This window comes from Myxine glutinosa, chromosome 1, assembly GCF_964187855.1.
Source record: "Myxine glutinosa chromosome 1, kmMyxGlut1.1, whole genome shotgun sequence".
Taxonomy (NCBI): Eukaryota; Metazoa; Chordata; class Myxini; order Myxiniformes; family Myxinidae; genus Myxine; species Myxine glutinosa.
Window position 1 is genome coordinate 95,570,059 of NC_136261.1, and position 26,161 is coordinate 95,596,219.

Genomic DNA, 26,161 nt, shown 5'->3' on the forward strand with positions numbered 1-26,161 from the left:
TGGGTGCCCGTGGTGCGCCGTAGGCACTGGGGCGAACCTCCGGGCGGTCTCCTGCAGTGCGGAGCGCTCCTGCGCCGCGGACCATGGTGTCGTGGGGTCGGGGAGGAACTTGCCCGGCACCCGCAGCGGTTGTCCAAAGACCAACTCCGCCGCGGAAGCGCGCAGGTCGTCCTTGGGCGCCGTCCGTAGGCCCAGCAGGACCCAGGGGAGCCTGTCGACCCAGCCACCATCGCGGAGGGTGGCCCGGAGCGCGGCCTTCAACGAGCGGTCGAACCGCTCGCACAGGCCGTTGGCCTGAGGGTGGTAGGCCGTGGTTCGGTGCAGCTGGACCCCGAGCCCCCGCGCGACCGAGGCCCAGAGCTCCGAGGTGAACTGTGGGCCGCGGTCGGACGAGATGTCCGAGGGGGCACCGAACCGGGCGACCCAGGTGGCGATGAACGCCTGCGTGACGTCCGCCGCCGTTGTCGCCGCCAAAGGCACGGCCTCCGGCCACCGGGTGGTGCGGTCCACCATGGTAAGGACGTGGGTGAAACCCCGGGAGGGGGGCAGAGGTCCCACCAGGTCCACGTGCACGTGGTCGAATCGACGTGCCGGCACCGCAAACGGAGCCAATGGGGCCTGGGTATGCCGGTGCACCTTCGCGCGTTGGCACACGAGGCACGTCCTGGTCCAGCCGCTGACGGCCTTCCGGAGGCCATGCCAGACCAACCTCTGGGAGGCCTTCGTGCCCGGGTGGGACAGGCCGTGGATGGCGTCAAAAACCGGGCGCTGCCAGCCCGCGGGCACGATGGGGCGAGGCCGCCCGAGGGAGACGTCACACAAGAGGGCCGTGCCCGCGCCGTCGATCGGCACCTCGGTGACGCGGAGGCCCGTGACGGCGGTCCGCAAGGCCTGGACACTGGGGTCGGCGGCCTGGTCCACCGACATCCGGGCATAGTCGATGCCAAGGTGGACGGCGTGGGCGACGGACCGGGAAATGCAATCCGCCACCGGGTTGTTCTTTCCCGCGACGTGCCGGATGTCCGTCGTATACTCAGACACGGCCGAGAGGTGACGCTGCTGCCGGGCCGACCACGGCTCGGTGACCTTGCCCATCGCGAAGACCAGCGGCTTGTGGTCGACGAAGGCCGTGAACGCACGGCCCTCGAGCAGATGGCGGAAGTGCCTGACCGCCAGGTGAAGCCCGAGCAACTCGCGGTCGAAGGTGCTGTAACGGCGTTCGGGCGGGCGAAGCTGCCGGCTGAAGAACGCCAGCGGTTGCCAAGCACCACGCACCCATTGCTCATACACCGCGCCCACCGCGTAGTCCGAGGCGTCGGTGGTGAGGGCGATCGGTGCATCGGGCGCCGGGTGCGCGAGCATGGTGGCGTTAGCCAAGGCGAGCTTCACGCCCGCGAACGCCGCGTCCATCTGCTCGGTCCAGGTGACGTCACCTTTGCCCGGCTTCCCTCGAAGGGCCTCGTGGAGGGGGCGCAGGAGCTGAGCGATGCGGGGCAGGAAACGATAGTAAAAGTTCACCATGCCCAGGAACTCCTGGAGCCCCTTGATCGTGCGGGGGCGCTGAAACCCCCTCACCGCCTCCACCTTGGCCGGTAGGGGGACGGCCCCGTGCCCCGTGACGCGGTGCCCCAAAAAGTCGATGTTGGCGACGCTGAACCGGCACTTAGCAGGGTTAACGATGAGGCCATGCTGGCCCAGACGTTCGAAGAGCGTGCGGAGATGTTGAAGGTGCTCTTCGCGGGACGCGCTGGCGACGAGGATATCGTCCAGGTAGACGAACAAAAAATCCAAGTCGCGCAAGACGCTGTCCATGAGGCGCTGGAATGCCTGAGCCGCATTCTTCAAACCGAAGGGCATCCGAAGAAATTCGAAAAGCCCGAACGGCGTGATGACAGCCGTCTTCGGGATGTCCTCCGGCCTGACAGGGACCTGATGGTAGCCGCGTACGAGGTCCACCTTCGAAAAGAAGGACATGCCCGCCAACCGGGCAGAGAAGTCCTGGATGTGGGGGACGGGGTAGCGGTCGGGGGTGGTGGCATCGTTGAGGCGCCGGTAGTCGCCGCACGGTCGCCATCCCCCGCCGGGCTTGGGCACGATGTGGAGCGGGGATGCCCACGCGCTCTCAGAGTGCCGCACGATGCCGAGCCGCTCCAGCGTAGCGAACTCCGCTTTCGCTACCGCGAGCTTCGTCGGCTCAAGGCGGCGTGTCCGGGCGTAGACCGGTGGCCCGGTAGTGGGAATGTGGTGTTCCACCCCATGCTTGACGACCCCCGCCGAGAAAGTGGGTCGCGTGAGAGCCGGGAACCCGGCGAGGAGGCGGGTGAAGTCATTCGCTGCCGGAAGCGTGCAGATGAACCTGGGCGGAACGGAACCGCTCCGCAAGCCGCTTGGCGAGCCATTCGATGAGCCGCTCTGTGAGCTCCTCGACGAACCGGGCAGCGTGCACGCGAGCGAGCTGAACGTTTCAGCTTGGACAAGCCTTCTGCGTTTTACATCGACCAATAATCCATTCGCACATAAGAAATCCGCGCCGAGCAACGCCATGGGGACGTCGGCTGTGACGAAGGACCAACGGAAAATCTGTCCGCCGAACCGCAGGGCGAGACAGCGTTTTCCGTACGTACGAATGGATGTACCATTGGCCGCAAGTAGCCCGGGACCTCGGCCCGCGGTGTGCTTGTCGGACGTTCCGTCAGGAACGACACTCACCTGCGCTCCTGTATCGCACAGGTAACGGCGCCCGGACAAGGTGTCCGTGATGTAAAGGAGGCTGTTGGAATTGCCGACGCCTACCATTGCCACCGGGTGCCGGCTTGACCGTTTCCCGACCCGCCAAAGGAGCAAGGCGGCCGACATTGCCGAGCCTCGCGGCCGAACTTGGCGTGGAAAAAACACCAGGTGGATGGCGGATTCGGCGGAGGGCGCGGTTTTCTCCGCGGCGGCGGTGGTGGTGGTGGCGGTGGTGGGCGGGGCGTGACGGCGGACACGAAGCGCGCGTCAGCCCCGAGATCCACGAGGTGTGGTGCATCGGCATCAGGGACAACCCCGGGAGTCGCGACGGCCGCTGCAAAACTCGCCTGCGTGTCCAACACCGCGAAGTACCTGTCGGCCTCGGCAGTGAGAGCGCGGGGTTCCGTTGTTGTAGACCCAGCCAATGCGAGGCGGACTTGTGCTGGCAGCTGGCGACGAAATAACGCCCGGAACAGAGCGGTCGGGGTTTCGTCGCCCATCAACGACAACATATGGTCCATGCGGACCGATGGTCGCGTGTCACCGAGCCCGGGGAGATCTAACAGGCGGTCGGCTCGTGCGTCCACCGTGAGGCAGAACGTGGCGAGAAGGAGGCGCTTGATCGCCTTGTACCTGCCGTCGGCCGGCGGGTGTCTCAGGAAAGACACGACCCGGGCAGCTGAGCCGGGCCCGAGGGCGGTGACGACGTCGTTGTACTTCGTCGCGTCGCCCGTGATGCACCGAAGCTGAAACTGGGCTTCGGCCTGGACGAACCAGACCTCAGCTTGGGTCTCCCAGAAGTCGGGTAGCTTGACCGTGTTGTTGGCCATGTTGTTATGGCGTGTTCGGGCGGTCAGCGGCGGCTGACCGGGAACGTTGAAAGGTCACCAATGAAGCGCGGTGCCACGCGCGCTACTTGCTACCAAGGAGGAAGCGGACAACGCGGTAGGTTTAAGGTTCTTTATTCAAAGAGATCACTGTGGCACTGACTGTGCTCCGGGCCGCGCGCCCGGTGTATATCCTGAGGCCACGCCTACCCCTTGGGCGTGGCCGCCGCCCACTTAGTGCGCGGAATGATGTCACCACGCCAGTGAGCTTTTGTGTCCACCACAATATACTTTAGTACTTGAGAGTAGATTGTGTTTCCAAAGCAAGGCTCTTTTTGAGTAGGCCGAATCAAAAGATCCCTGTGAGGTGAAGTTGGGGTGACATTTGTAGGATAAGCCTTTCATGAAGGTATGGCATTGATTATCTTCAAAAGAGGTGTTTACATTGATCCAAACACCCAGTTTTCATGCATGCACTCACTTGGAGTTCCCCTAATGTGCATGCAAAATTTTGGGCCGCTAGGTTTCATGGTTTTGGAGTTATGGAGACACAGACAGACACACACAGACAGACAGACAGACAGACACACACACACACACACACAAACACATGTTCTCTGTCATTATAATAATAAGATTCTTTAAAGGGCCATATCACCAGGCCTGTAGAGAGGCAGCAGGGGCCCCGAGGCAAACAACCTTGGGGCCCCCACCCCCACCCTTTGTGTCTTTTATAACTAACTTTCTTTAATGAAAAACAAAAAACTTTAAAGAAAAGACATGGTCACTTTTATTTGGCCGTCATGATCGAAAATAAAGGAGATAGCGGGACGTTTGGACCGATCGAGTCAATTCATACCCTCGACTGTCTTGTGGAGACGTTCTCCACAAGATTGGACAAAATAATATGCGACAAGATGGTTAATAATTTGTTTTTGACAAAGAGGAGACAAACCCTTTTCTTTGTAGCGCATTTGTGGTTAACAACGATTTTCTGTGAAGTTTGAAACTGAACCATTAACAGCGGCAAATGTTGTTTTGTTTCCGGCGAGAAATCCGGCAAGGAAAGCAAAATCAGCTTCAGGGTTTAAATGTAGCGATGAGGAAATGAGGATGAGCCGATGAGGGGTTTCACTGCACTGTTTAAAAAAACTTACAGGAGAAGCTTGGGACCCTCAACGGACCCCGGACCCCGGGGCAGCGATCCCCCCTGACCCCCCCCCACCCCCCTCGATGCACAGGCTTAGCAGAGCCATCTCTATTCTGATCCTTAAGCTAAATTTTGACACCAGAAACGTGTGTTTTCATCAAATATTCTGCAATCTACAGCTCGGTAAAAGGGGGTTATCGACTTATAGGATACCCTGTGCATATACTGGCATGTACAAGCTCCTATATGAGCCTTAAATAACAATTTAAAATAATTGTATTAACGTTAATTTTATATTGCACAACCCTGGTTAACATCAATATTTGTTAAGATGAATTTCCTGTGGAGCAAATGCATTATCCTCCGTAAGGTTCTACTCCATAACTCTGGATGCATACCTTTGGGTACTTCAGCGGTATGTGAGGCTTGTGGTAACCAAGGGCAAGAAAAAATGGCTGCTCAATTTGTAGTTTAGCAAATTGGTGTAAGAGCCACTGTGCTTGGTTTGTGGTCTGGATATCTGGCAAGGTACCCTCAGGAACGTTGCTCACATTTACGGGGCAGACCACATTGGCAGCTTGGTGACCTGTCGCATCTCGACACACCTGATGAGTATAACATGGGAGAGAGATTAGTGATTTAACTGCTCTTTTTATAAAAGTCCATTCATTGCCAATAAAATGATATTTTAAACAGTTTATGAATAACCTCATTCTTGCATCTTAATAATTATATGCTTGTCTGTGTATCTGTCCGTCTGTCTGTAACATTCAGTTCCACCCATTGGTTGGACAGTTTGCCTGACTACACCCACAAAATCGAATCGCGTTGTCCTTGTCACCTAACCAACTCATCCCTAATAGTAAGGGCATTTTATGAGATATTTCACAAATCTGTTAACTAAATTGTTACCAAAAAATTTCTTCACCAATATGTTTGTAAAGGTGTGTAATAACATGTGTTAAAATGTTGAAGTTCAACTCCCGTGGGAAACCCAGGAAAAAAGCTGTTGAATTCAGGTACCGAAAAATTATTTTCGAGAATTTTTATTTTTTTAAATCGGCCCTTAAGTAACTTATGAGGGGTCAAATAAGGGTTTTTCATGATTCTGAGTTGATTGTTAACATTTATATTTTCACTTTTACATTTACACACAAAGTAGCGTTTATTTCACATACATATATAATACTCGAGAGTTATTTCTCATTCACAATGTCAGAAGTTTCAACAGTCATTGTCTATGTCTTCTTCAGACTCAACAACATCATGACTGCAGTTTCTGCATGTAATGCCATTACAGACTCCACAGGCCGAGATGCACGTGACCCCATTCTTCTTGCAGCTGCATTGCCGGTTGCTGCAATCTCCATGACAATTACAGCTCGTGAACTGCAATAGCTCCTCAGGAGCCGTGGGGTCCAGTGTTGGAACTGGCTCATACCCATGCACACCTATTGTCCATCCATAGTCCACATCCACAGTTGGAGTGTGGGAACTCAGGATCGTTGGCTTTGATCACCCACCCCGCTGCCCAGAGTGTGTCACCTGGAGTGAGGAGTGGCTGATCATGAGCCAGGGAGGAGGAAAGCTCAGCGAGGGGGAGAAACATGATCGCATTCGTTCCTATGTGTTTCCTGTTCGTAAATGGAATAATCTTTACTTCAGTTCCTCTCAGGATCTTAGCTTTGTCGAGTGCCTTCAACTTCACCCGGGGGAAAGCTGCTGTTGTCTGTGGATCTGGCAAAGGTGGTGCCGGAGAGGTGACTTCGATCCAACCCATTGAGTGAAAGGGAGTGTTTCCGTGAATAGAGACAATGTTTAAATCTATATTGTCTCCAACAAACTGAGTGACTGCATTGTTTGTTTCCCCAACCTCCATAAAGACCACCTGATCATTACTTGACAATTCACTTTCACTGGCTGGCACTTTGGCTGTCATCACTGATTGATCCTCAAGCGCAGCATCAACCGCAACCTCATCATTGATCTGTTCATCGGTTTCCTCCACAATGGTGTCAAGAGTGCCAGAAGTATCTGGAACATCATCTCCACTCCTACTATTAAGGAAGCAGTATTTGTAGTTTTGTGTCTCCGTGTAAGACTCAGTGTATCCCAGCCGGTGGAACTTGTTGAGCATCCATTTTGACCCAAATCTATGATCAAGTTGTATGGCAAGCCCCATTTGGTGTGGCAATACTCCAGACCGAGGTCGACAGGCCTTAATAAAATTCTGCCCCCAAACGGCAACTCTTTCGTCTGTCTTGACAATCGGTCTCAAGAACATCTGAAGGCTTGCAGGAACAAGTGTCAGCTGACTATCGATGTCAGTCATACTGTGTGTGGTGGGGTATGACTTTGGACCTAAATCAATCAAGGCAATATCATTGGATATGAACTTGAGTGCCGTCTTTATGATCTGAGTCTTCTCATCTCCATGGTCAAGATTAGCATGATGCGCTCGCAGAATATTGTCGGTGCCATCTTTGAGACAGAGTACATCTGCCCTTCTTTCCTGTGTTGTGAAATACAAGGTGTCTTCGTATTTCTCTAGAAGTTTTATCTTTAGCCAATGCTTTGAATAAGAAAGGCTCTTCTCTGGTGACTGATCAAACTCCTGCAGCTTTTCATGGACTTGGTCCATGTTCATTACCCCATGCTCTAATTCTGAGTCTAACCATTCGCAGAATTCAATAAAAACTGCCTCTCACTCCTCATCAATACTCCTCTGTCCTCTCTTCCTTTTTCCTTCCTCATCAGTCTTGGACAAACTGTCACCTCTCGCAAACATAAGTTTGCATCGCAAATGGTACAGTGTTTCTTCTGCTACCAAGTCATTGATCCCTTCCAGGCGTCCAGTGACTTCAGTGCCCCAGTCATCCCCGCGACTCCGTGCTGTCTTCAGCAAGCTTGCCTTCAGTGTATCTGCAGTCAAATTATCTGGCACTCTGTATTTCTTTCTAGCTTGTGCTGGATTATTTTTGTAGAGCTGGGCTGGTTGGTTGCAAAGAATGCATACATCCTTATACAGGAGGTCAACTGACTGTGATCTTCTAGAACTGCAGCCAGTTGATGAACTGAACTCACAAGTAGTGCGTCTTCTCTTCAACTTTGATGACTCTTTCTCTGCCTTTGATGCTTGAGCTGACTTCTTGGTGGTTGCAACAAAGTTGTTGTACAGATCATTTTTACACTTCTGGTGGTACCTCAGTTTTCCTTCCTTTTGAGCCTCCTTCATACGTTCCACAACAGTAACATTTTCGACAGTTTCTGCTTGTTTCAATAAAGTTGAGTATCCCTTTGGAGTTGCCTGTATGAGCCTTTCAGCTGGTGTATCCGAGCGTGCACAGATGAAGCAATTGAGCACAGGTGGAGTAACGTCTTCATCCATATTGCTAGACTCCATGTCCTGCAAAGTAGAAAATGAGATATATTTAGAAATTATTTTTCCACAAAGGAGTGTCTGTGGTGAAATATAAATGTTAACAATCAACTCAGAATCATGAAAAACCCTTATTTGACCCCTCATAAGTTACTTAAGGGCCGATTAAAAAAAATAAAAATTCTCGAAAATAATTTTTCGGTACCCGAATTCAACAGCTTTTTTTCTGGGTTTCCCACGGGAGTTGACCTTCAACATTTTAACACATGTTATTACACACCTTTACAAACATATTGGTGAAGAAATTTTTTGGTAACAATTTAGTTAACAGATTTTCATATGTTTCCCTTACTATAAGTTTTGTCATAATCCATCCACAACTTTTTGAGATATCGTGTTGTATATTGTTTTGGCCCTATCTCTCAATGGTGAAGAATCACTTAAAAATTTATGGGATCCAGATGCAGATGCGGATCTTCCTCAAAATTGAATCAATTTGTCCTTGTCACACACCAAGCCTGGTGTTGGCTTAGCGGTTAGGGTGCCGGCTTGGGATCCTGGGTTCGAATCCCGGTTGATCGCTGAATTAACACCAGGGGGGTTGACTCAGCCTGTCATCCTTCTGAGGTCGGCAAATTGAGTACCAGTTTACTGGTAGTTCCCTGTGTGTCGCAAGAGGTGACTAACAGGGTTGGTGGGCAAATTGAGTACCAGTTCACTGGTAATTCCCTGTGTGTCACAAGAGGTGACCAACAGGGTTGGCGGCAGGAAGGACATCCGGCCATAAAACATTGCTTCAAAAAGGGGACCACGGTGCCCGAAAATGGCCAACCCCTGCTCTGCGGGGAAAAATGGCCTCTAAAGGTGGTCCTTACACACCCAACCTGTCCACCAAGTTTCGTCTGAATCCATTCACAACTTTTTGAGGTATTGCACTCAGAAGTAAACAAAGAGACAGACACGGGTGAAAATATAACCTTCGGTGGCGGAGGTAATGATGTCGATATGCATCCTGGGCCTTGTGAGGATATGCCTCAGAAATCGAGGCACCGGTCTGTTGCCTTATACACCACCTGAATAACTGTGGCTTTCTCAAGTTGGACTTAAACACATGTCATGACATCTTTTCTGCATATCTCGCAGGATTGGGAGTTGGTCAGGCAACTGGGGAGGGGATTGATGCGTTAGGATTGGGAGGGGGAGAGTGATCACTTGGGGTTGGGAGGCCGAGATTGAGGGCTTGGGGTTTGTGAGGAGGGAAAGTTGAGGACTTTAAGTCACATTTTACATTGCACAGATGTGAGTTAGTGCTCCATAAATCATGAATTTGAGATTTCAGCCAAAAACCGCTGATAATAAGAGATCTAAGCTGATACCCACAAGCCTTCAAATAATATGGCACTTGATGAGGCATTTCAATGCTATTCCTTATAATTGTAATACCAGGTAATCTTGACAACATATATAGAGATTTCCTGCCAGAAAGTGATACGAGGTCATTCCAAGTGTTACATGTATGGGGTAGGACTGCCTTGATCGCTTCACTTTATATTACTCGGGGATTTCCTATGAGGCATTTTTTCTTAACCTGTCTTTCAACAAGGGGATTACATGAATGTAATGGGTTTATAACATTATGTTGCTGTTGGTGCTTGTATTTTGCGTAGGTATTAAGTAGACGACACATGTCCTCTGCTTTTTTGAATGCACATTTGAAGTATGCATTAAAATATGTGTATAAGTTATTGAACATATGTAAGGTTTTAAAGAAGGATCTGCAGGTGATTATCCGTAATTCAAATGAGGTTTAATACTTTACCGTTACAATATATCCCCCCAAGGAGACGGTGAAGGATTAATCAGGATTATGATCAAATGGGAGTAGTATGGAGAGTTCAATGGATGATGGCAGCAACATGGAGGATGTCGCTTAGTGATTGGTTGAGAATGTGCTGGTGAAAATATGGTTTATGACGCCCAACACCTGAAAGGCCAACTTGAGAGATGGTGTGGTCCGACATCATGAATGGACTGTGGACATGCTTGGGCCACTACAATGTAATATGGCCATTTTTACTGGAAGTGAGACAACTGCTTGGTATTAGTGACAGACAACTGACTGCCTTCTCGGAACTATACAGTATAATGGAGCTCTGAGAGTGAAGGCAAGGAGTGTGTGCTCGAGGGTAACCATACTAAAGCCCTGTGCATTCGCTATATGTGCTTGCGCTTCCGTTATGGTTGTTCAGAGACTCTGGCCATAACCAGTCTTACCAGGCTTGCCGGTTGTCGTTGCATCCTGGTCTGTGCCTGGTTTTACCCTGCTCATGCTACCGAAATTTTCCGGGCACTGCTGAGTTGCTACAACCGAGTTGTTCCTCAACTACTAGAATCCCACTTCAAGCTGGTTATCTTCAACAGACCACAGCCAAGCCATTCACTCCTAGTGTTTCATCCCCACCCCCCATTTCAGTTCCCATAGTGAGCTTTGTTCGATTTATGAAATATTCACCCATTGTTGGACAGCTGTTGGACCACACCCACATCTGTCGCTTGACTCCACCTACCATAGTACCGAGATGAAATGATATGGCCGCCATCTTGTTTCTTGGTGGGTTCAACACATTAGGCCTATAGGCTTCTGTTGTTTATACACTGCCCGGCTTTGTTGAATCAGATTTCCATTGACTTTGTATGAGTCGAGTGTTAAATTATTAGTAAGGTTTAATCAAGCCCTTTGCGCTTCCTGAAAAAACGCGTTACATAATTTTTGTATGACCCAATATGCATGTTAAATGCCATTTCCCAATTAGCCTGTCACTGGATTATTCACTGGCGCTGGCAAAAGTCTCGTACCTCGAATGACGAAGTACAGCTTTTTATGAACAAAAGGTTTATTACTACAGATAGAGCGGGAGGGTGGAAAGAGAGAGAGAGAGCGGGAGGGTGGAAGAGAGAGAGAGCGGGAGGGTGGAAAGAGAGAGAGAGAGCGGGAGGGTGGAAAAGAGAGAGAGAGAGAAAGAGAGAGCGGGAGGGTGGAAAAGAGGAGAGAGAGAGAGAAAGTAGAGAACGGAGGGTGGAAAAGAGAGAGAGAGAGAGAGAGAAGAGAGAGTGGGAGGGTGGAAAAGAGAGAGAGAAAGAGAAAGAAGAGAAGTGAAAGAGAAGAGAAGAGAGAGAGAGAGAGGCAGGAGGTGGAAAGAGAGACAGACAGAGAGAGAGAGAGAGAGAGAGCGGGCAGGTAGAAAGAGAGACAGACAGAGAGAGAGAGAGAGAGAGAGCAGGAGGGTGGAAAGAGAGACAGAGAGAAGAAAGAGAGAGAGAGCGGGCAGGGTAGAAAAGAGAGACAGAGAGAGAGAGAGAGAGAGAGAGAGGAAAAGAAGAGAGAGAGAGAGAGAGAGAGAGAGAGAGAGCAGGAGGGTGGAAAGAGAGACAGACAGAGAGAGAGAGAGAGAGAGAAGAGAGAGAGAGAGCAGGCAGGTAGAAAGAGAGACAGACAGAGAGAGAGAGAGAGAGAGAGAGAGAGAGAGAGAGGCAGGAGGTGGAAAGAGAGACAGATAGAGAAAGAGAGAGAGAGGGGCAGGTAGAAAAGAGAGACAGAGAGAGAAGAGAGAGAGAGAGAGAGAGAGTGAAATAGAGAGAGAGAGAGAGAGAGAGAGAGAGAGAGAGAGCAGAGGGTGGAAAAAGAGAGACAGAGAGAGAAGAGAGAGAGCGGGCAGGTAGAAAAGAGAGAGAGAGAGAGAGATGCACACAGAGACGCACGAAAAACTAGAATGAACAGCACTCCGTAGTGCACATACCTCAGCCAGGCTGAACAGTTTATATTTTGTATCCACTCATAGGTCAATCTGGATTCGGACCTGAACCAAAATCGAATCGACTTGTTACTTGTCACCGCACCAACTCATTCACCAAGTCTAGTCATACCTCGTCCATAACTGTTTAATATCTGTTATTATCGGTTTAGCCGATCTCTCAATGGTGAAGTCACATAGAACATAGAAAAATTAAATAATTCTCGTATCCGAATCCATATTGAGATCTTCACCAAAATCGAATCGATTAGTCCTTGTCAGACACACAACCGGTCCACCAAGTTTCGTCCAAATCCGTTCACAACTTTTTGAGATATCCTGCTATGTATCGTTTTGGCCCGATCTCCAAATGGTGAAGAATCGCTTAAAAAATTCTCGTAGCCGGATCCGAATCCGGATCTTCACCGAATTCTAATCATTTCGTCCTTGTCGCACAAGCTACATCTCTGGCAAATTTCGCTTGAATCCCTCCACAACTTTTTGAAATATCTTCTTCACAGACAGACAAACAGACAGACAGGGGCATAACCTCCATCCACCTTCAGTGGCGGAGGTAACAAATCCTCTGTTCGGAATCACAATGAATCTTATATATCTAATTTTATTCATTCACATGGGAACACGGGACAGACAATATTTTCTTGTCAATATTCATCAAGTAGTCCTGTGAACAGGCCTCGTGGATCCATCTAAATCGTCGTGTGCAATGAATATCATTGACACAGACCGGAAACAATTGAAAATGTTTTGGGAATTTCCACAGGAAATATTTTTAATGCCTAAAATTTGTAAATCACAATCTTCTAATATGTTGCACACATTCACAATAAGCTAAATGCTAGTTATCAAATGCAATGTTTGCAAATCACTTCAAGTGCCTCAAAGTTTCATATGTGTTTTTGTGGTACAATACACTCTCGCTGTGCTGTGCAATTCAAATATTCCCAATCCGTCACTATTTCTCCAGGTATCCAACATACCTGAAATGTATGTTGGATACCTGGTGAGCACAAACCTGGTGAGCCTGGTGAGCAATAGGTGAGCACAAACTTGCTGGAGTGGCTCACGAGTAATGCTGGTGAGGACGATGGATGGGAGATCCTGGAGGTTGTGGGTTCAAATCCAGCTGAAGGTAGCAGTATTTTGTTTCAGGAAGTTTAGTTCGTTTCAGGAGAACTAACACAATACTATCGGATTGTCATTTTAAAACCAAGATGGATCACTAACAACCTTCACGGTGAGGAGAATCTCCCTGCCCAACTTGGTCTGATCCATATGTGATGCGAGGCCACTCATTGCTATTGATTCTTATTCCATTCTCTTCCTACTGGACATTGTTTTAAGCGACTGTGGACATTGCCCTCCCCCTGTACTTACAACTATAAAGATAACTAGAACTGCCACTTTAAAACTGCTCGCAGTGATGACCGGTTTACTCGCACCCACTTTTGATACAACCCCACTTTTGATACAACCCCACTTTTGATACAACCCCATTTTTCATGCAAGCCCACTTTTGATACAACGCCACTTTTGATACAACCCCACTTTTGATACAACCCCACTTTCATTGGGCATGCTTTGACACAACCCCCTTGGGTACAACCCCGATAAACACACACACACACACACACACACACACACACACACACACACACACACACACACACACACACACACATCCCCCCCCCCCCCCCCCACACACACACCCTCCACACACACACATATATCCACCCCCCCCCCACACCCACACACACATCCCCCCCCCACACACACACACATATCCACCCCCCCCCTACACACACACACACACATCACATCCCCCCCCACACACACACATCCCCCCACACACACACACACATTCCCCCTACCACCCCCCCCCCACATACACACACTCACACAAACACATGCACACATCCCCCCCACCCCCAACACACACACACACACACACACCCACACACATACAAAACAGATGCCCCACACAACCTATACAATGTGTCAGATCAATGATTGATCAGTTGATCACCATTTTCACAAACCTTAGCATTTTTGTATTTCTGTGTAGATGGGTGGTAAGGTTTTTTTGTCCAGCTGTAAGGGTAGTCATCCGTGTGGTTTGATGCAATTCCTGTGCCAGACAACACAGAGGGAGACACTTCAACATGGCACCAAATATGGTGTGGCGTAAGTCAGGCTTAAGTGGGGATAGTTGTTCTTTTTGTACCACAAAGGGAACTTGTGCTGTGATGAATGATGGAAGAAATAAAATGATGGAAATAATATGATTTTAAGGAAGGGGGGGCTAGTATTAGCAGTACCATAGAATAGCAGAGTTTGGCGAACTTAACAATAGGTGCCATGTTGTTACCCAACTGTTCATATGTGTGTAGCGTTAATTACATACTACTAGCAACGGTACCCACCCTACGGGCGGGGCTTCAATTGGGAGGCCCAAATGAAAAGGGAAAATATCAGAAATAGAAGACTTTTTTATTTTAAACGATTTATATAAACATCCATAAATCATATCAGACGCAAATCATCAAAATCTAAACAGTATTTGTAGAATTTCAATAAAAGCCACATCACTGTTCATATCGGTAAATATTATTCCATCGTGTTTGGAAAAAATGGAAAATTGGAAAAATTGGAAAATTGGAAAAACAATATAGTCTATTTTACTCCAGGGGGTCTCAGGATTACCCACCCAAAATATCGTTGCGATCGTTTCAGCCGTTTTTGGGGTACCTGGGAACAGACGGATAGACGGGACAGACATTTGGTGAATTATAGTAAGATTAGAATGTACCTTTCAGTTTGAGACCTTTTAGATCCATTAGACCTTTGTAGACCTTTCACTTTAGACCCTTCGAGCTGTCAGACCATCTTTTACACCCAAAAACTGACTTCAGAATGAAAAATGATAATGATGACAAGATGTAAATCACAGATGCACACAATTTAGCGCTTCTCTCTCCGAAGGTAGGCAACAAGATGGCGCCTTCTGATCATGTGATCACGAATCCTCCAATCACGATCATTTTCGCTCAAACCGAGTTGCCAAACTCTACAGTCACGTGAAAAAGTAAGTACACCCCATGTAAAGTTTAGACTTTTTCAACATATTTCAACATACAGCTATTTGATCTTCATTTCAACAATATTGATAGATAAAGGTGATATAATATAACAAATATCATGAAACATTTACATTTTGTAGTCTATTGTATAATTTAAATAAACAGAAATGCAAATTTCGCATGTGGAAAAAGTAAGTACACCCCTACATTTATCACTACTTCAAATACCTAAAATTTGAATCAGGTGCCCCAGCTCAGGTGGAAATGATTCGAACATCGTTAGAGAGGATCTTGGAGGAACCTGTCTTATTTAAACCTCAGACATTTAATTTGGTTTGCTCTTTGTTGTTGAAGTGTGCGGCGTCACCATGCCTAGATCAAAAGAGCTCTCTAAGGCCTTCAGAAAGAAGGTTACAGATGCCAACGAGTTTGGGAAGGGATTTAAAAAGATCTCCAAACAATTTGAAATCAATCATTCGACTGTCCGGAAGATCATCTACAAGTGGAGAAGATTCCAAACAAGTGCCAACTTGTTCAGGCCAAGCCGACCCAGCAAGTTCAGCCCGAGAGCAGACCGCAAGATGCTGAAAGAAGTCTCTAAGAACCCCAGAATGTTATCACGGGACCTACAGGTAGCTCTTGCCACTGTTGATGTCAAAGTGCACGAGTCTACCATTACAAAGAGGCTGCACAAATTTGATCTACATGGGAGGTGTGCCAGGAGGAAACCTTTGCTGTCCAGAAAGAACATCAGGGCAAGACTAAAGTTTGCCAATGAACACCTAGGCAAAGACCAGCACTTCTGGAACAATGTGCTCTGGACAGATGAGTCAAAGGTAGAGCTATTTGGCCACAGTACCAGAAGACATGTTTTGCGAAAACCAAAGACAGCATTTGACCACAAGAACCTGATACCAACTGTAAAGCATGGTGGTGGAAATATTATGGTTTGGGGCAGCTTTGCTGCATCAGGGCCTGGGCAGCTCACCATCATAGAATCCACTATGAATTCTTCATTGTACCAGGGGGTGCTTGAGGATAATGTGAGGCCATCTGTCGGAAAGTTGAAGCTCAACCGAAGGTCGACCTTGCAACATGACAATGACCCTAAACATACCAGTAAATCCACCAAGGAATGGCTGAAAAGAAAGAAATGGAGGGTTCTGGAATGGCCAAGTCAAAGCCCGGATCTAAATCCCATCGAGATGTTGTGGGGGGATTTGAAATGAGCTGTGCATGCAAGAAACCCCTCAAACATCGCACAGCTGAAAGATTTCTGCATGGAGGGTGGGCAAAAATTCCTCCCAGTCGATGTCAGAGACTGGTAGACAGTTATAAGAAACGCCTACTTGAGGTTGTTTCTGCCAAAGGGGGCAATACCACCTATTAGAGCCAAGGGTGTACTTACTTTTTCCACATGTGAAATTTGCATTTATGTTTATTTAAATTATACAATGGACTACAAAATGTAAATGTTTCATGATATTTGTTATATTATATCACCTTTATCTATCAATATTGTTGAAATGAAGATCAAATAGCTGTATGTTGAAATATGTTGAAAAAGTCAAAACTTTACATGGGGTGTACTTAATTTTTCACGTGACTGTATTATTCTATAAAACCTCTGACTGTATTATTCTATGACACCGAGTATTGGAGGCTGAATCTCCAGCCCACCCACCCCCTCCCCAAACTTGCTAGAATTGGAGGGAAGTTTATATTGAACCGAAGTGGGTAGCATATGCAATTATTCATGGTATACAAGTCTCACATGTGGATATACCTTTTAAGATGTTGTGTAACTGCAACCAAAAATGATTGTGTAAATATGACCTTTTACAGATTACACAACAATGCCTCCCTTGTTGTCTGAAGAGATCCAAAACAACCATTTTGCATTTCACTTTGTTACTAAAATGTATAGTGCTGGAAGGATAGCTTGCAGGTATGAACACATACCTTTCAGCTGTCTGGACTGTGTTTGAATCTCGACTCTGCTATAAACTGTCACCAGCTGGTGTTTCATCAGTGTTCATCGCCCATCGGAACTAGCAACATGTTAATGGACATTGAAGATCCCAGAGTGCCTTTTGAAGAGGATGTGAACCAGTATGCTTAACAAGTATAGAATTCCTGATCTAACCGACAGGGGGCACTGCATCAGCAGCACAGCTGTAATGAATGAATTAACTAAAATGTGCACACCACTATTCCCACATTCTAAGGTATATGTGCCTAAAGTTTGTTTTTCCTGTCCTTATGAAACTTCTGATTTTCTTGTGTAAAAGCACAATTTGGATAATGAAACAAATTCACTATTTATCCCATCCGCCACGCAGTGGAAGGCAAGATTGTGCAATCTCGTGCGCAAGTGTGTGTCTGTCCAGGACATAACTTTTTTTACTATTTGAGATTTTGTTATAAAATTTTCAACAAATCTTTATGATGATAATGGCAAGTTTAACGAGAATGACACTCAGTAGAGAGCTTACTTACCTCCACCTGCTTGGCCATATCACTCAATGGTGGAAAATCACTTTAAAAATTCCACTAGCTGGATCCGGATCCAGATCTTCACCAACATTAAATCGATTCTTCTTTGTCACACACACAACATGTCCAACAAGTTTCGTCCAAATCCATCCATAAGTTGTTGAGATATCCTGCTACAAGATGGTTATAGCCCGATCACTCAATGGTGAAGAACCGGGTAAAAAAAAAAATAATACTCATATCCGAATCCATATTGAGATCTTGACCAAAATCGAATCGAATCGTCCTTGTCAGACAGCCAACTGGTCCACCAAGTTTCGTCCAAATCCGTCCATAACTTTTTGAGATATCCTGCTATATGTTGGTTTTAGCCCAATCACTCAATGGTGAAGAACCAGGTATAAAAAAAATTAAATAATACCCATATCAGAATCCATATTCAGATCTTCACCAAAATCGAATCGAATCGTCCTTGTCAGACACCCAACCTGTTCACAAAGTTTCGTCCAAATCCGTCCATAACCTTTTGAGATATCCTGCTATATGTTGGTTTTAGCCCAATCACTCAATGGTGAAGAACCAGGTATAAAAAAAATTAAATAATACCCATATCAGAATCCATATTCAGATCTTCACCAAAATCGAATCGAATCGTCCCTGTCAGACACCCAACCTGTTCACAAAGTTTCGTCCAAATCCATCAATAACTTTTTGAGATATCCTGCTATGTATCGTTTTTGGCCCGATCTCCCAATGGTGAAGAATCATTTTAAAGAATTCTAGTAGCCGGATCCGAATCCTGAACTTCACCGAAATCTAATCATTTCGTCCTTGTCACATACGCGACATCTCTGCCAAATTTCGTCCGAATCCGTCCACAACTTTTTGAGATATTTTGTTCCCAGATAAACGGACAGACAGACAGACAGGGGTGAAAACACAACCTCCATCCACCTTTGTTTGGCGGAGGTAAAAATTAAATCGATTCGTCCATCTGTGAAGAAAATCTGAAAGTTTTCAGATCCTACACGGCTATTACGTCATGAAGAAACATCGATGAATGGAAGGCAGAAACAATCCAAAGATAAAGCAGAATGGTACAAACCTGGGTGGAACACTTTTCCGAGTGAGATGGTCGTGTAGCCCTGCTCCTTGAACAACTGCGGCAGTGTGCTGTAATTTCCTGCTGCCTGACGCCAGTACGACCTCACGTCATAGAGGCGTGTGGAGTCTGGCCTTCGACTGGTCAGCATGGACACGCGACTCGGCCCACATAGGGCTTGCTGGAAAGCCATTACCATCGAAATTACGACCACAATTGTCTTCTTCATCATGATCACAATAAAGATGTGGTGAACTGCAGTGTATTTTTGTCCTTGGCTACAAAATATCATAAATAAACCACATGAGTAATATTGAAGGAGCTGCGCTCCAACGCGAGTCGAAAGAATTGACGCGACCAAAGACGGAATTCGTCCGAGTTGCTTTATTGAAACAAAACAGCTCAGGTATTCTGACAAAGCCCGTTTATCGGGCAGCAATATATATACACATTTATGCCCGGGCGTTTGCCCGGGAAAACCGAGACCGGGCATGCCCGGACGCTCTGGGCGAGTCCTGGAAAGGCGAGTCTGGACATGCCCGGGCGTCATGGACGCGGCCTGGCAAGTCGAGGCTGGGCGTGCCAGGGCGCTCTGGGCGAGCCCTGGAAAGGCGAGAGCGGGCATGCCCGGGAAAGACGAGACCGGGCGTGCCCGGGAGGTTCGGGCGTGCCCGGGAACAGCGAGTCCGGGCATGCCCAGGAGAGGCGCGTCTGGGCCCGTCTGGACGAGCCCGGCATGGCGATCACGCCCTGGCCGCGTCCTGGCAGGTGCAAGGCGATTGTGTACATTCAGCGGGAACCACTACACACGCCCCTCCAGAATCGACCTGCACCGGCAGAGTCAATTTAAGGGGGGTCAGGATGACCCGGCCGAAGCGACCCCTGGAGGGTCGTGGGGGGGGGGGGGGGGGGGGGTCCGATCCCGTGGTGGGTGGTCGAGCGGGGGGAACTGTAGACGGGGGGCGGCCTGGCCGCGGAGGAAGGGCCAACCGTGGTGGTCGGTCGACGTCCACGTGCGCCGGTTTGAGGCGGTCCACAGAGATCCGGTCCGACCGGCCGCCGACGACGAAGGACTTGTCGCCGCGTCGCAGGACCCAGAAAGGCCCGTCGTACGGCGGCCGGAGTGGCCCCCGGTGCGCGTCATGACGCACAAAGACGTACTCCGCTGTGCGAAGCGCCGGGGGGACGTAGGACTGGGGGCCACCGTGGCGGGACGTTGGTACGGGGGCAAATCAGCGGGCGGCCTCCTGGAGGTCCGAGCGCTGGTGTGCGGCGGACCAGGGACTGGTAGCGTCGGGCACGAACTCGCCCGGGACGCGGAGCGGCTGGCCGTAGACGAGCTCGGCGGCGGACGCCCGGAGGTCCTCCTTGGGGGCTGTGCGGAGGCCCAAAAGGACCCACGGCAGCCGGTCGGTCCAACCGTCGTCCTGAAGGCCGGCCATGAGTGCGGCCTTCATGGAGCGGTGAAACCGCTCGCACAACCCGTTGGCTTGGGGGTGGTAGGCCGTGGTGCGGTGCAGCGTGACCCCCAACGAGCGGGCGACCGCGCCCCAAAGTTCGGACGTGAACTGTGGGCCGCGGTCGGACGAGATGTCTGCCGGTGCGCCGAAGCGCGCGACCCAGGTGGCGATGAACGCCTGCGCCACGTCGGCGGTGGTGGTGGAGGTGAGGGGCACGGCCTCCGGCCACCTGGTGGTCCTGTCCACCATGGTGAGCAGGTGGGTGAACCCCCGCGATGGGGGCAGGGGACCCACCAGGTCCACATGGACGTGGTCGAAACGCCGTTCAGGCACGGCGAAAGGCGCTAGCGGGGCCTGGGTGTGGCGGTGGACCTTGGCCCGCTGGCAGGCCGTGCAGGCATTGGCCCAGTCGCGGACGTTCCGTCGAAGGCCGTGCCACACGAAACGCGCCGACACCAGCTTCTGAGAAGCTTTCCGGCCCGGGTGAGAAAGGCCGTGGATGGAGGCGAAGATGCGGCGCTGCCAGGAAACGGGCACGATGGGGCAAGGCTGGCCCTCGGAGATGTCGCAGAGCAGGACGGTGCCCGCGAAGGGGATGTCGGCCAGGCGGAGGCCCGTGTCCGCCGCCCGGAGGGCCTGCACCGAGGTGTCGGTGGTCTGGTCGGCCGCCATGAGTGCGAAGTCCACGCCGAGGTGGACCGCGTTCGCGCTGGCCCGAGAAAGACAGTCGGCCACGGCATTGTCTTTGCCGGTGACGTGCCGGATGTCCGTGGAGAATTCCGACACGGCGGAGAGGTGGCGCTGCTGGCGGGCCGACCACGGCTCCGTGACTTTGGCCATTGCGTAGACCAATGGCTTGTGGTTGACGAAAGCCGTGAACGGGCGGCCCTCCAGGAGGTGTCGGAAATGGCGAACGGCCAGGAATAGACCGAGCAGCTCGCGGTCGAACGTGCTGTATTTTAACTCGTTCGGCCGGAGCTGCCGGCTGAAAAAAGCGAGTGGCTGCCAAACCCCGTCCACCCATTGTTCATGGACGGCGCCCACCGCGTAGTTGGAGGCGTCCGTAGTGAGGGCGATGGGCGCGTTGAGCACCGGGTGAGCCAGCAGCGTTGCGTCGGCGAGGGTCCGTTTTGCGCTCGCGAAGGCCGCGTCCATGGCCGCGGACCAAACGATGTCATGCTTGGCCGGCTTGCCCCGGAGGGCCTCGTAAAGGGGCCGCATGAGCTGAGCAGCACGGGGCACGAATCGGTGATAAAAATTCACCATGCCGAGGAACTCTTGTAGGGCCTTGATGGAACGGGGACGCGGGAACGTGGTGATGGCCTCGACCTTGGTCGGCAGCGGCACGGCCCCGGTCTTGGTGATGCGGTGGCCCAAAAAGTCAACGGTCGTCGTGCCGAAGTGGCATTTGGCCGGGTTGACAATTAAGCCGTGCTCGCTGAGGCGACCGAACAGTGTTCGGAGGTGGAGGAGGTGCTCGGCGCGGGACGTGCTGGCAACGAGGATGTCGTCCAGATAGACGAAAAGAAATGGCAGGTCGCACAGCACGCCGTCCATTAAGCGCTGGAACGCCTGGGCCGCGTTCTTGAGGCCAAACGGCATCCTCAAAAATTCGAACAGGCCGAACGGCGTGATGACGGCCGTCTTCGGGACGTCGGCCGCCCGGACAGGTACCTGGTGGTATCCCCGTATCAGGTCAATTTTGGAAAATATGACCCGTCCCGCCAAACGGGCGGAAAGGTCCTGGACGTGCGGGATCGGGTACCTGTCGGGGGTGGTAGCGTCGTTGAGGCGGCGGTAGTCGCCACACGGGCGCCATCCGTCCCCCGGCTTTGGCACGATGTGCAGTGGTGAGGCCCACGCGCTATTGGAGCGCCGCACGATGCCGAGGTGCACCAACGCGTCGAACTCGGCCTTTGCCACGGCGAGCTTGGCCGGGTCGAGGTGGCGGGCCCTGGCGTAGACCGGCGGGCCTGTAGTGGGTATGTGGTGCTCGATCCCATGCCGCACTGCGACGGCCGAAAACGTCGGTCGCGTGAGGGCCGGGAATTCCGCGAGTCGGAACTCGTTCGCCGTCGGGAGGGCGCACGCCAGTTCGGTCGGCGCGGAGCTGCTCATCGTGCACGCCAGGGAGCTGAAGGTCTCGTCGTTGACAAGGCGACGACGTTTGACGTCGACCAGCAGCCCATGCGCGCAGAGGAAGTCGGCGCCCAGCAAAGCCATGGGGACGCAGGCGGTCACAAAGGTCCACTGAAAGCGCTGGCTGCCGAAGCAGAGGGTGACGTCGCGCGGGCCGAAAGTGCGTATGGCCGAGCCATTAGCAGCGACCAAAGAGGGGCTGCAAACGGCATCCCGCCTGTCCTGCTCGGAGGCGGGTATGACGCTCAGTTGGGCGCCGGTGTCACAAAGGAAACGCCGCCCGGACGCTTTGTCCCGAATAAAAAGCAAGTTGCCCGAGTGGCCGGCACTCATGGCTGGGAATGAACGCCGGCCCGGCCGTTTCCCGACTTGCCGAAAGTGCACGGGGGTCGGCACGTCCGAGCCTTGTGTCCGAACCTGGCATGGTAATAACACCACGCCTGGTCAGGTGGAGGCCCCGTCCGTCGTGTCGGAAGAGGTCGGCGCGGCGTGGCGGCCGCCAGTTGCACCGGCAGTTCGGCCTCCAACCGCGCAGCGCGCTCGGGCGTCGTGGGCGTCGCCTCGGACGACGGCAGGCTCCAGGTAGCCGCGCCGATGTGTTGGCCCGCCGAGGAGATCTTATCGGCTTCCCTGACGAGGGCGCGGGGATCGGTGATCGACATGCCAGCCAGGGCGAGGCGTACCGGGTGAGGCAGCTGGCGAAGGAACAGCTCGCGGAACAGAAAATCCGGAGAGTGCTCACCGAGCAACGAGAGCATATAGTCCATGCGCTCGGACGGGCACGTGTCGCCGAGCTCGGGCAGGTCGAGCAGGCGCCGTGCGCGTGCCGCCGGTGAGAGGGCGAAAGCGTCGAGGAGGAGCGTCTTCAGCGCGTCATACTTGTCGGCAGCCGGCGGGTGCTCGAGGAGGCTCAGGGCGCGGGCCGCGGTGGCGGAACCGAGCGCTGCCACGACGTGGTGGAAGCGGGTGTCGTCCGCGGTGATGCCTCGCAGGGCGAACTGGGAGTCCGCCTGGGCGAACCAAACAGCCGCGTGAGCCTCCCAGAAGGTAGGCCGTTTAAGAGTCACTGCCGTGTCCATGTCGGTAGGTCACCAGTGAAGGAGCTGCGCTCCAACGCGAGTCGAAAGAATTGACGCGACCAAAGACGGAATTCGTCCGAGTTGCTTTATTGAAACAAAACAGCTCAGGTATTCTGACAAAGCCCGTTTATCGGGCAGCAATATATATACACATTTATGCCCGGGCGTTTGCCCGGGAAAACCGAGACCGGGCATGCCCGGGTGTCAAGGGCGAGTCCTGGAAAGGCGAGTCTGGACATGCCCGGGCGTCCTGGACGCGGCCTGGCTAGTCGAGGCTGGGCGTGCCCGAGCGCTCTGGGCGAGCCCTGGAAAGGCGAGAGCGGGCATGCCCGGACGCTCTGGGCGAGCCCTGGCAAGTCGAGGCTGGGCGTGCCCGGGCGCTCTGGGCGAGCCCTGGAAAGGCGAGAGCGGGCATGCCCGGGAAAGACGAGACCGGGCGTGCCCGGGAGGTTCGGGCGTGCCCGGGAACAGCGAGTCCGGGCATGCCCAGGAGAGGCGCGTCTGGGCCCGTCCGGACGAGCCCGGCATGGCGATCGCGCCCTGGCCGCGTCCTGGCAGGTGCAAGGCGATTGTGTACATTCAGCGGGAACCGCTACAATATAATAAAAATTATTATTGCGTATCCATTGATGCTGAAATAAGCTCAGTTTGCGAAGCTTATATAGCACTTTTCTATCCTGTATCAAGGATATTTGGATAGGGATAAGTCGTCCTGTGTCTATGCGCTGCTGGGAAGCGATATAACTTTTAGTGTCTAGCGAAAGATTAAGGTGTCTCATTTCTTAGTTCTCCTGTGTCGAACCTGGCAAGACGGAAGTGCGACGTCCACCCTCCCCTTCCATCCCTTCCATCCATTCCCTCTCTTCAAATGGCACCACAGCTGTCTCCGCTCATGAGAAGGACGAATGCCTCAATTCTGTGATTGCTTCAAAATATTGCGTCACCAACCCCTCTCTCTATACCCACTCTACCCAGTCAAACCCAAATCCTCGTGGACTCTATGTCCTTTACACCTGAGAAGATGGAGAAGCTTCTGGCAACCTTTGACTCCGATGCTGCAACTGGAGCATTGGCTCACATGTCCTAAAAACCTGGTCTGCTGCTCTTGCACGTCCTCTTTCACCCTTTCATCCTATCATTTTCCTTCGGTCATCTTCCATCTGCTTGGAAATCTGCCAACATCACAAAATTACATTGAAAATTACATAAAAGGACTCCACTCTCTGCCGCTCCATACTTCATCCCTCAGATCGGCAGTCTGCAGCCTCCTCGCTCTCTGCAGACCTGGACAAAATCACAGACTGGTCAAACAAGTGGAACATGTCTTTCAATCCTGACAAATCTCACTCTTACTATGTCTCTCCAAAAAGACCGACTGGAAAACCCTCCCATCTACTTTCTCAACAATCCTCTCCAAGAAGTTCTGTCACTGAAGCTCTTGGGTCTCACTATCTGCCATGATCTTTCCTGGGAAAACCACATTTCCAAGCTGGCCTCCAAAGCCAGTCGCCGACTGGGCATCCTCCGTCGTGCGAAGTCCTTCCTTGGCACAGCAGTGGCAGCACAGCTTCCTTGGCACACAATCCACAGCTTGATGGAGTACTGCTTTCCCATATTTGAGGTGAGCGACAGGAGGAGCACACACCAGAGACAGACGTGACAAGGCACACCATGACTTGCAGGAAGGAGACTGTTGTAAAGTTCACCCTTAAGATTTGCAAGATTATGTTTTCTGGCTTGCCTCAGGATGGATACACGCTTGTTGCAAGCTTTACGGAATAAAGAAAGTTACCCTCATTCAGATTAGCTTTCCATGCTGAGAAAGCAAGCTGCTTGACTGCAGAGGCCTCCCCACAGGATTCAGTATTGAACAGTCCCCATTGAACAGAATGGGCATCCCCAATTTAGTTGGAAATGACACCTATAATGTTTTTCTACACTATTTGGTTCCAAAATTAAGCGCGTTTGAACATTAGACTCGGTGGACTGGCGGCCATTTTGCATTTGACCTCTCACGGTCCTCAGAGGTCAAATCTGACTTCCCTCCACATCTGAAAATAAACCTTATGGTATGCACTAACTATGTTAGAAATTTCATGCTTTTCTCATAAAATGCACAATTGTTATTGTTATCTGCTGTACTATGGGAGCTGGAGATGGTTGGAGGACTGATAGAGTAGAGGCGGTTAAAAAAAAGCCTTTAGTATCTGATTATTTATCCGACTATTATTTTGCAATTGCTCACCTGCTTTGACACCAAAACAAATGTTTATTAAGGACCCTGGGCATGAAAAAGATACATACACTACAGGTCAAAAGTTTTAGAACACCTCAATTTTTCCAGTTTTTATTGAAATTTAAGCAATTCAAGTCCAGTGAATAACCTGAAATGGTACAAAGGTAAGCAGTAAGACAGACAGACCATTATAACCATTAAAAGTGTTGGTATTTCCTTTAGAGAGATTGCAAAGAAAGCCAAGGTGTCAGTGAGTACAGTTTCCTACACCATCAAAAGGCACTTGGAAACTGGAGGAAACTCTGACAGGAAGAGGTCTGGCAGACCCAAAGCCACAACAGAATCAGAAGACAAGTTTCCGAGAGTCAACAGCTTGCGTGATAGGTGGCTCACAGGACAACAGCTTCAAGCACAGCTTAACACTGGTCGAAGTAAGCAAGTCTCAGTTTCAACTGTGAAGAGAAGACTTCGAGCTGCAGGTTTGACAGGTCGAGTGGCAGTAAGAAAGCCATTGCTAAGATGGCAAAATAAGAAAAAGAGGCTTGCCTGGGCCATGAAGCACCGCCAGTGGAGTACTGAAGACTGGAAGAAGGTCTTATGGACTGATGAATCAAAATTTGAAATCTTTGGTTCATCGCGCAGGGTTTTTGTACGCCGTCGAGTAGGCAAAA

The 26,161-nt window shown here is 50.8% G+C and overlaps 1 protein-coding gene across 5 annotated transcripts in view; it reads right to left on the reverse strand.

Annotated features, from left to right (window-relative positions):
* IDS (iduronate 2-sulfatase) overlaps positions 1 to 26,161 on the reverse strand; it is a 67,720-nt gene that overhangs the window by 26,285 nt on the left and 15,274 nt on the right. For 4 of the 5 annotated variants that reach the window (XR_013622928.1, XR_013622927.1, XR_013622926.1 and 1 more), the window contains exons 3-5: positions 18,580 to 18,757; positions 13,938 to 14,026; positions 5,106 to 5,312 (exon numbers count right to left, since the gene is read on the reverse strand). Coding sequence is in view for 2 of the 5 variants with exons in the window: in XM_068115294.2 (XP_067971395.2) it covers positions 5,106 to 5,312; positions 13,938 to 14,026; positions 18,580 to 18,757 (474 nt within the window). In the remaining 3 variants the exon portion in view is untranslated. The remainder of the gene's footprint in view (positions 1 to 5,105; positions 5,313 to 13,937; positions 14,027 to 18,579; positions 18,758 to 26,161) is intronic. The other variant, XM_078774944.1, reaches the window with a different exon arrangement.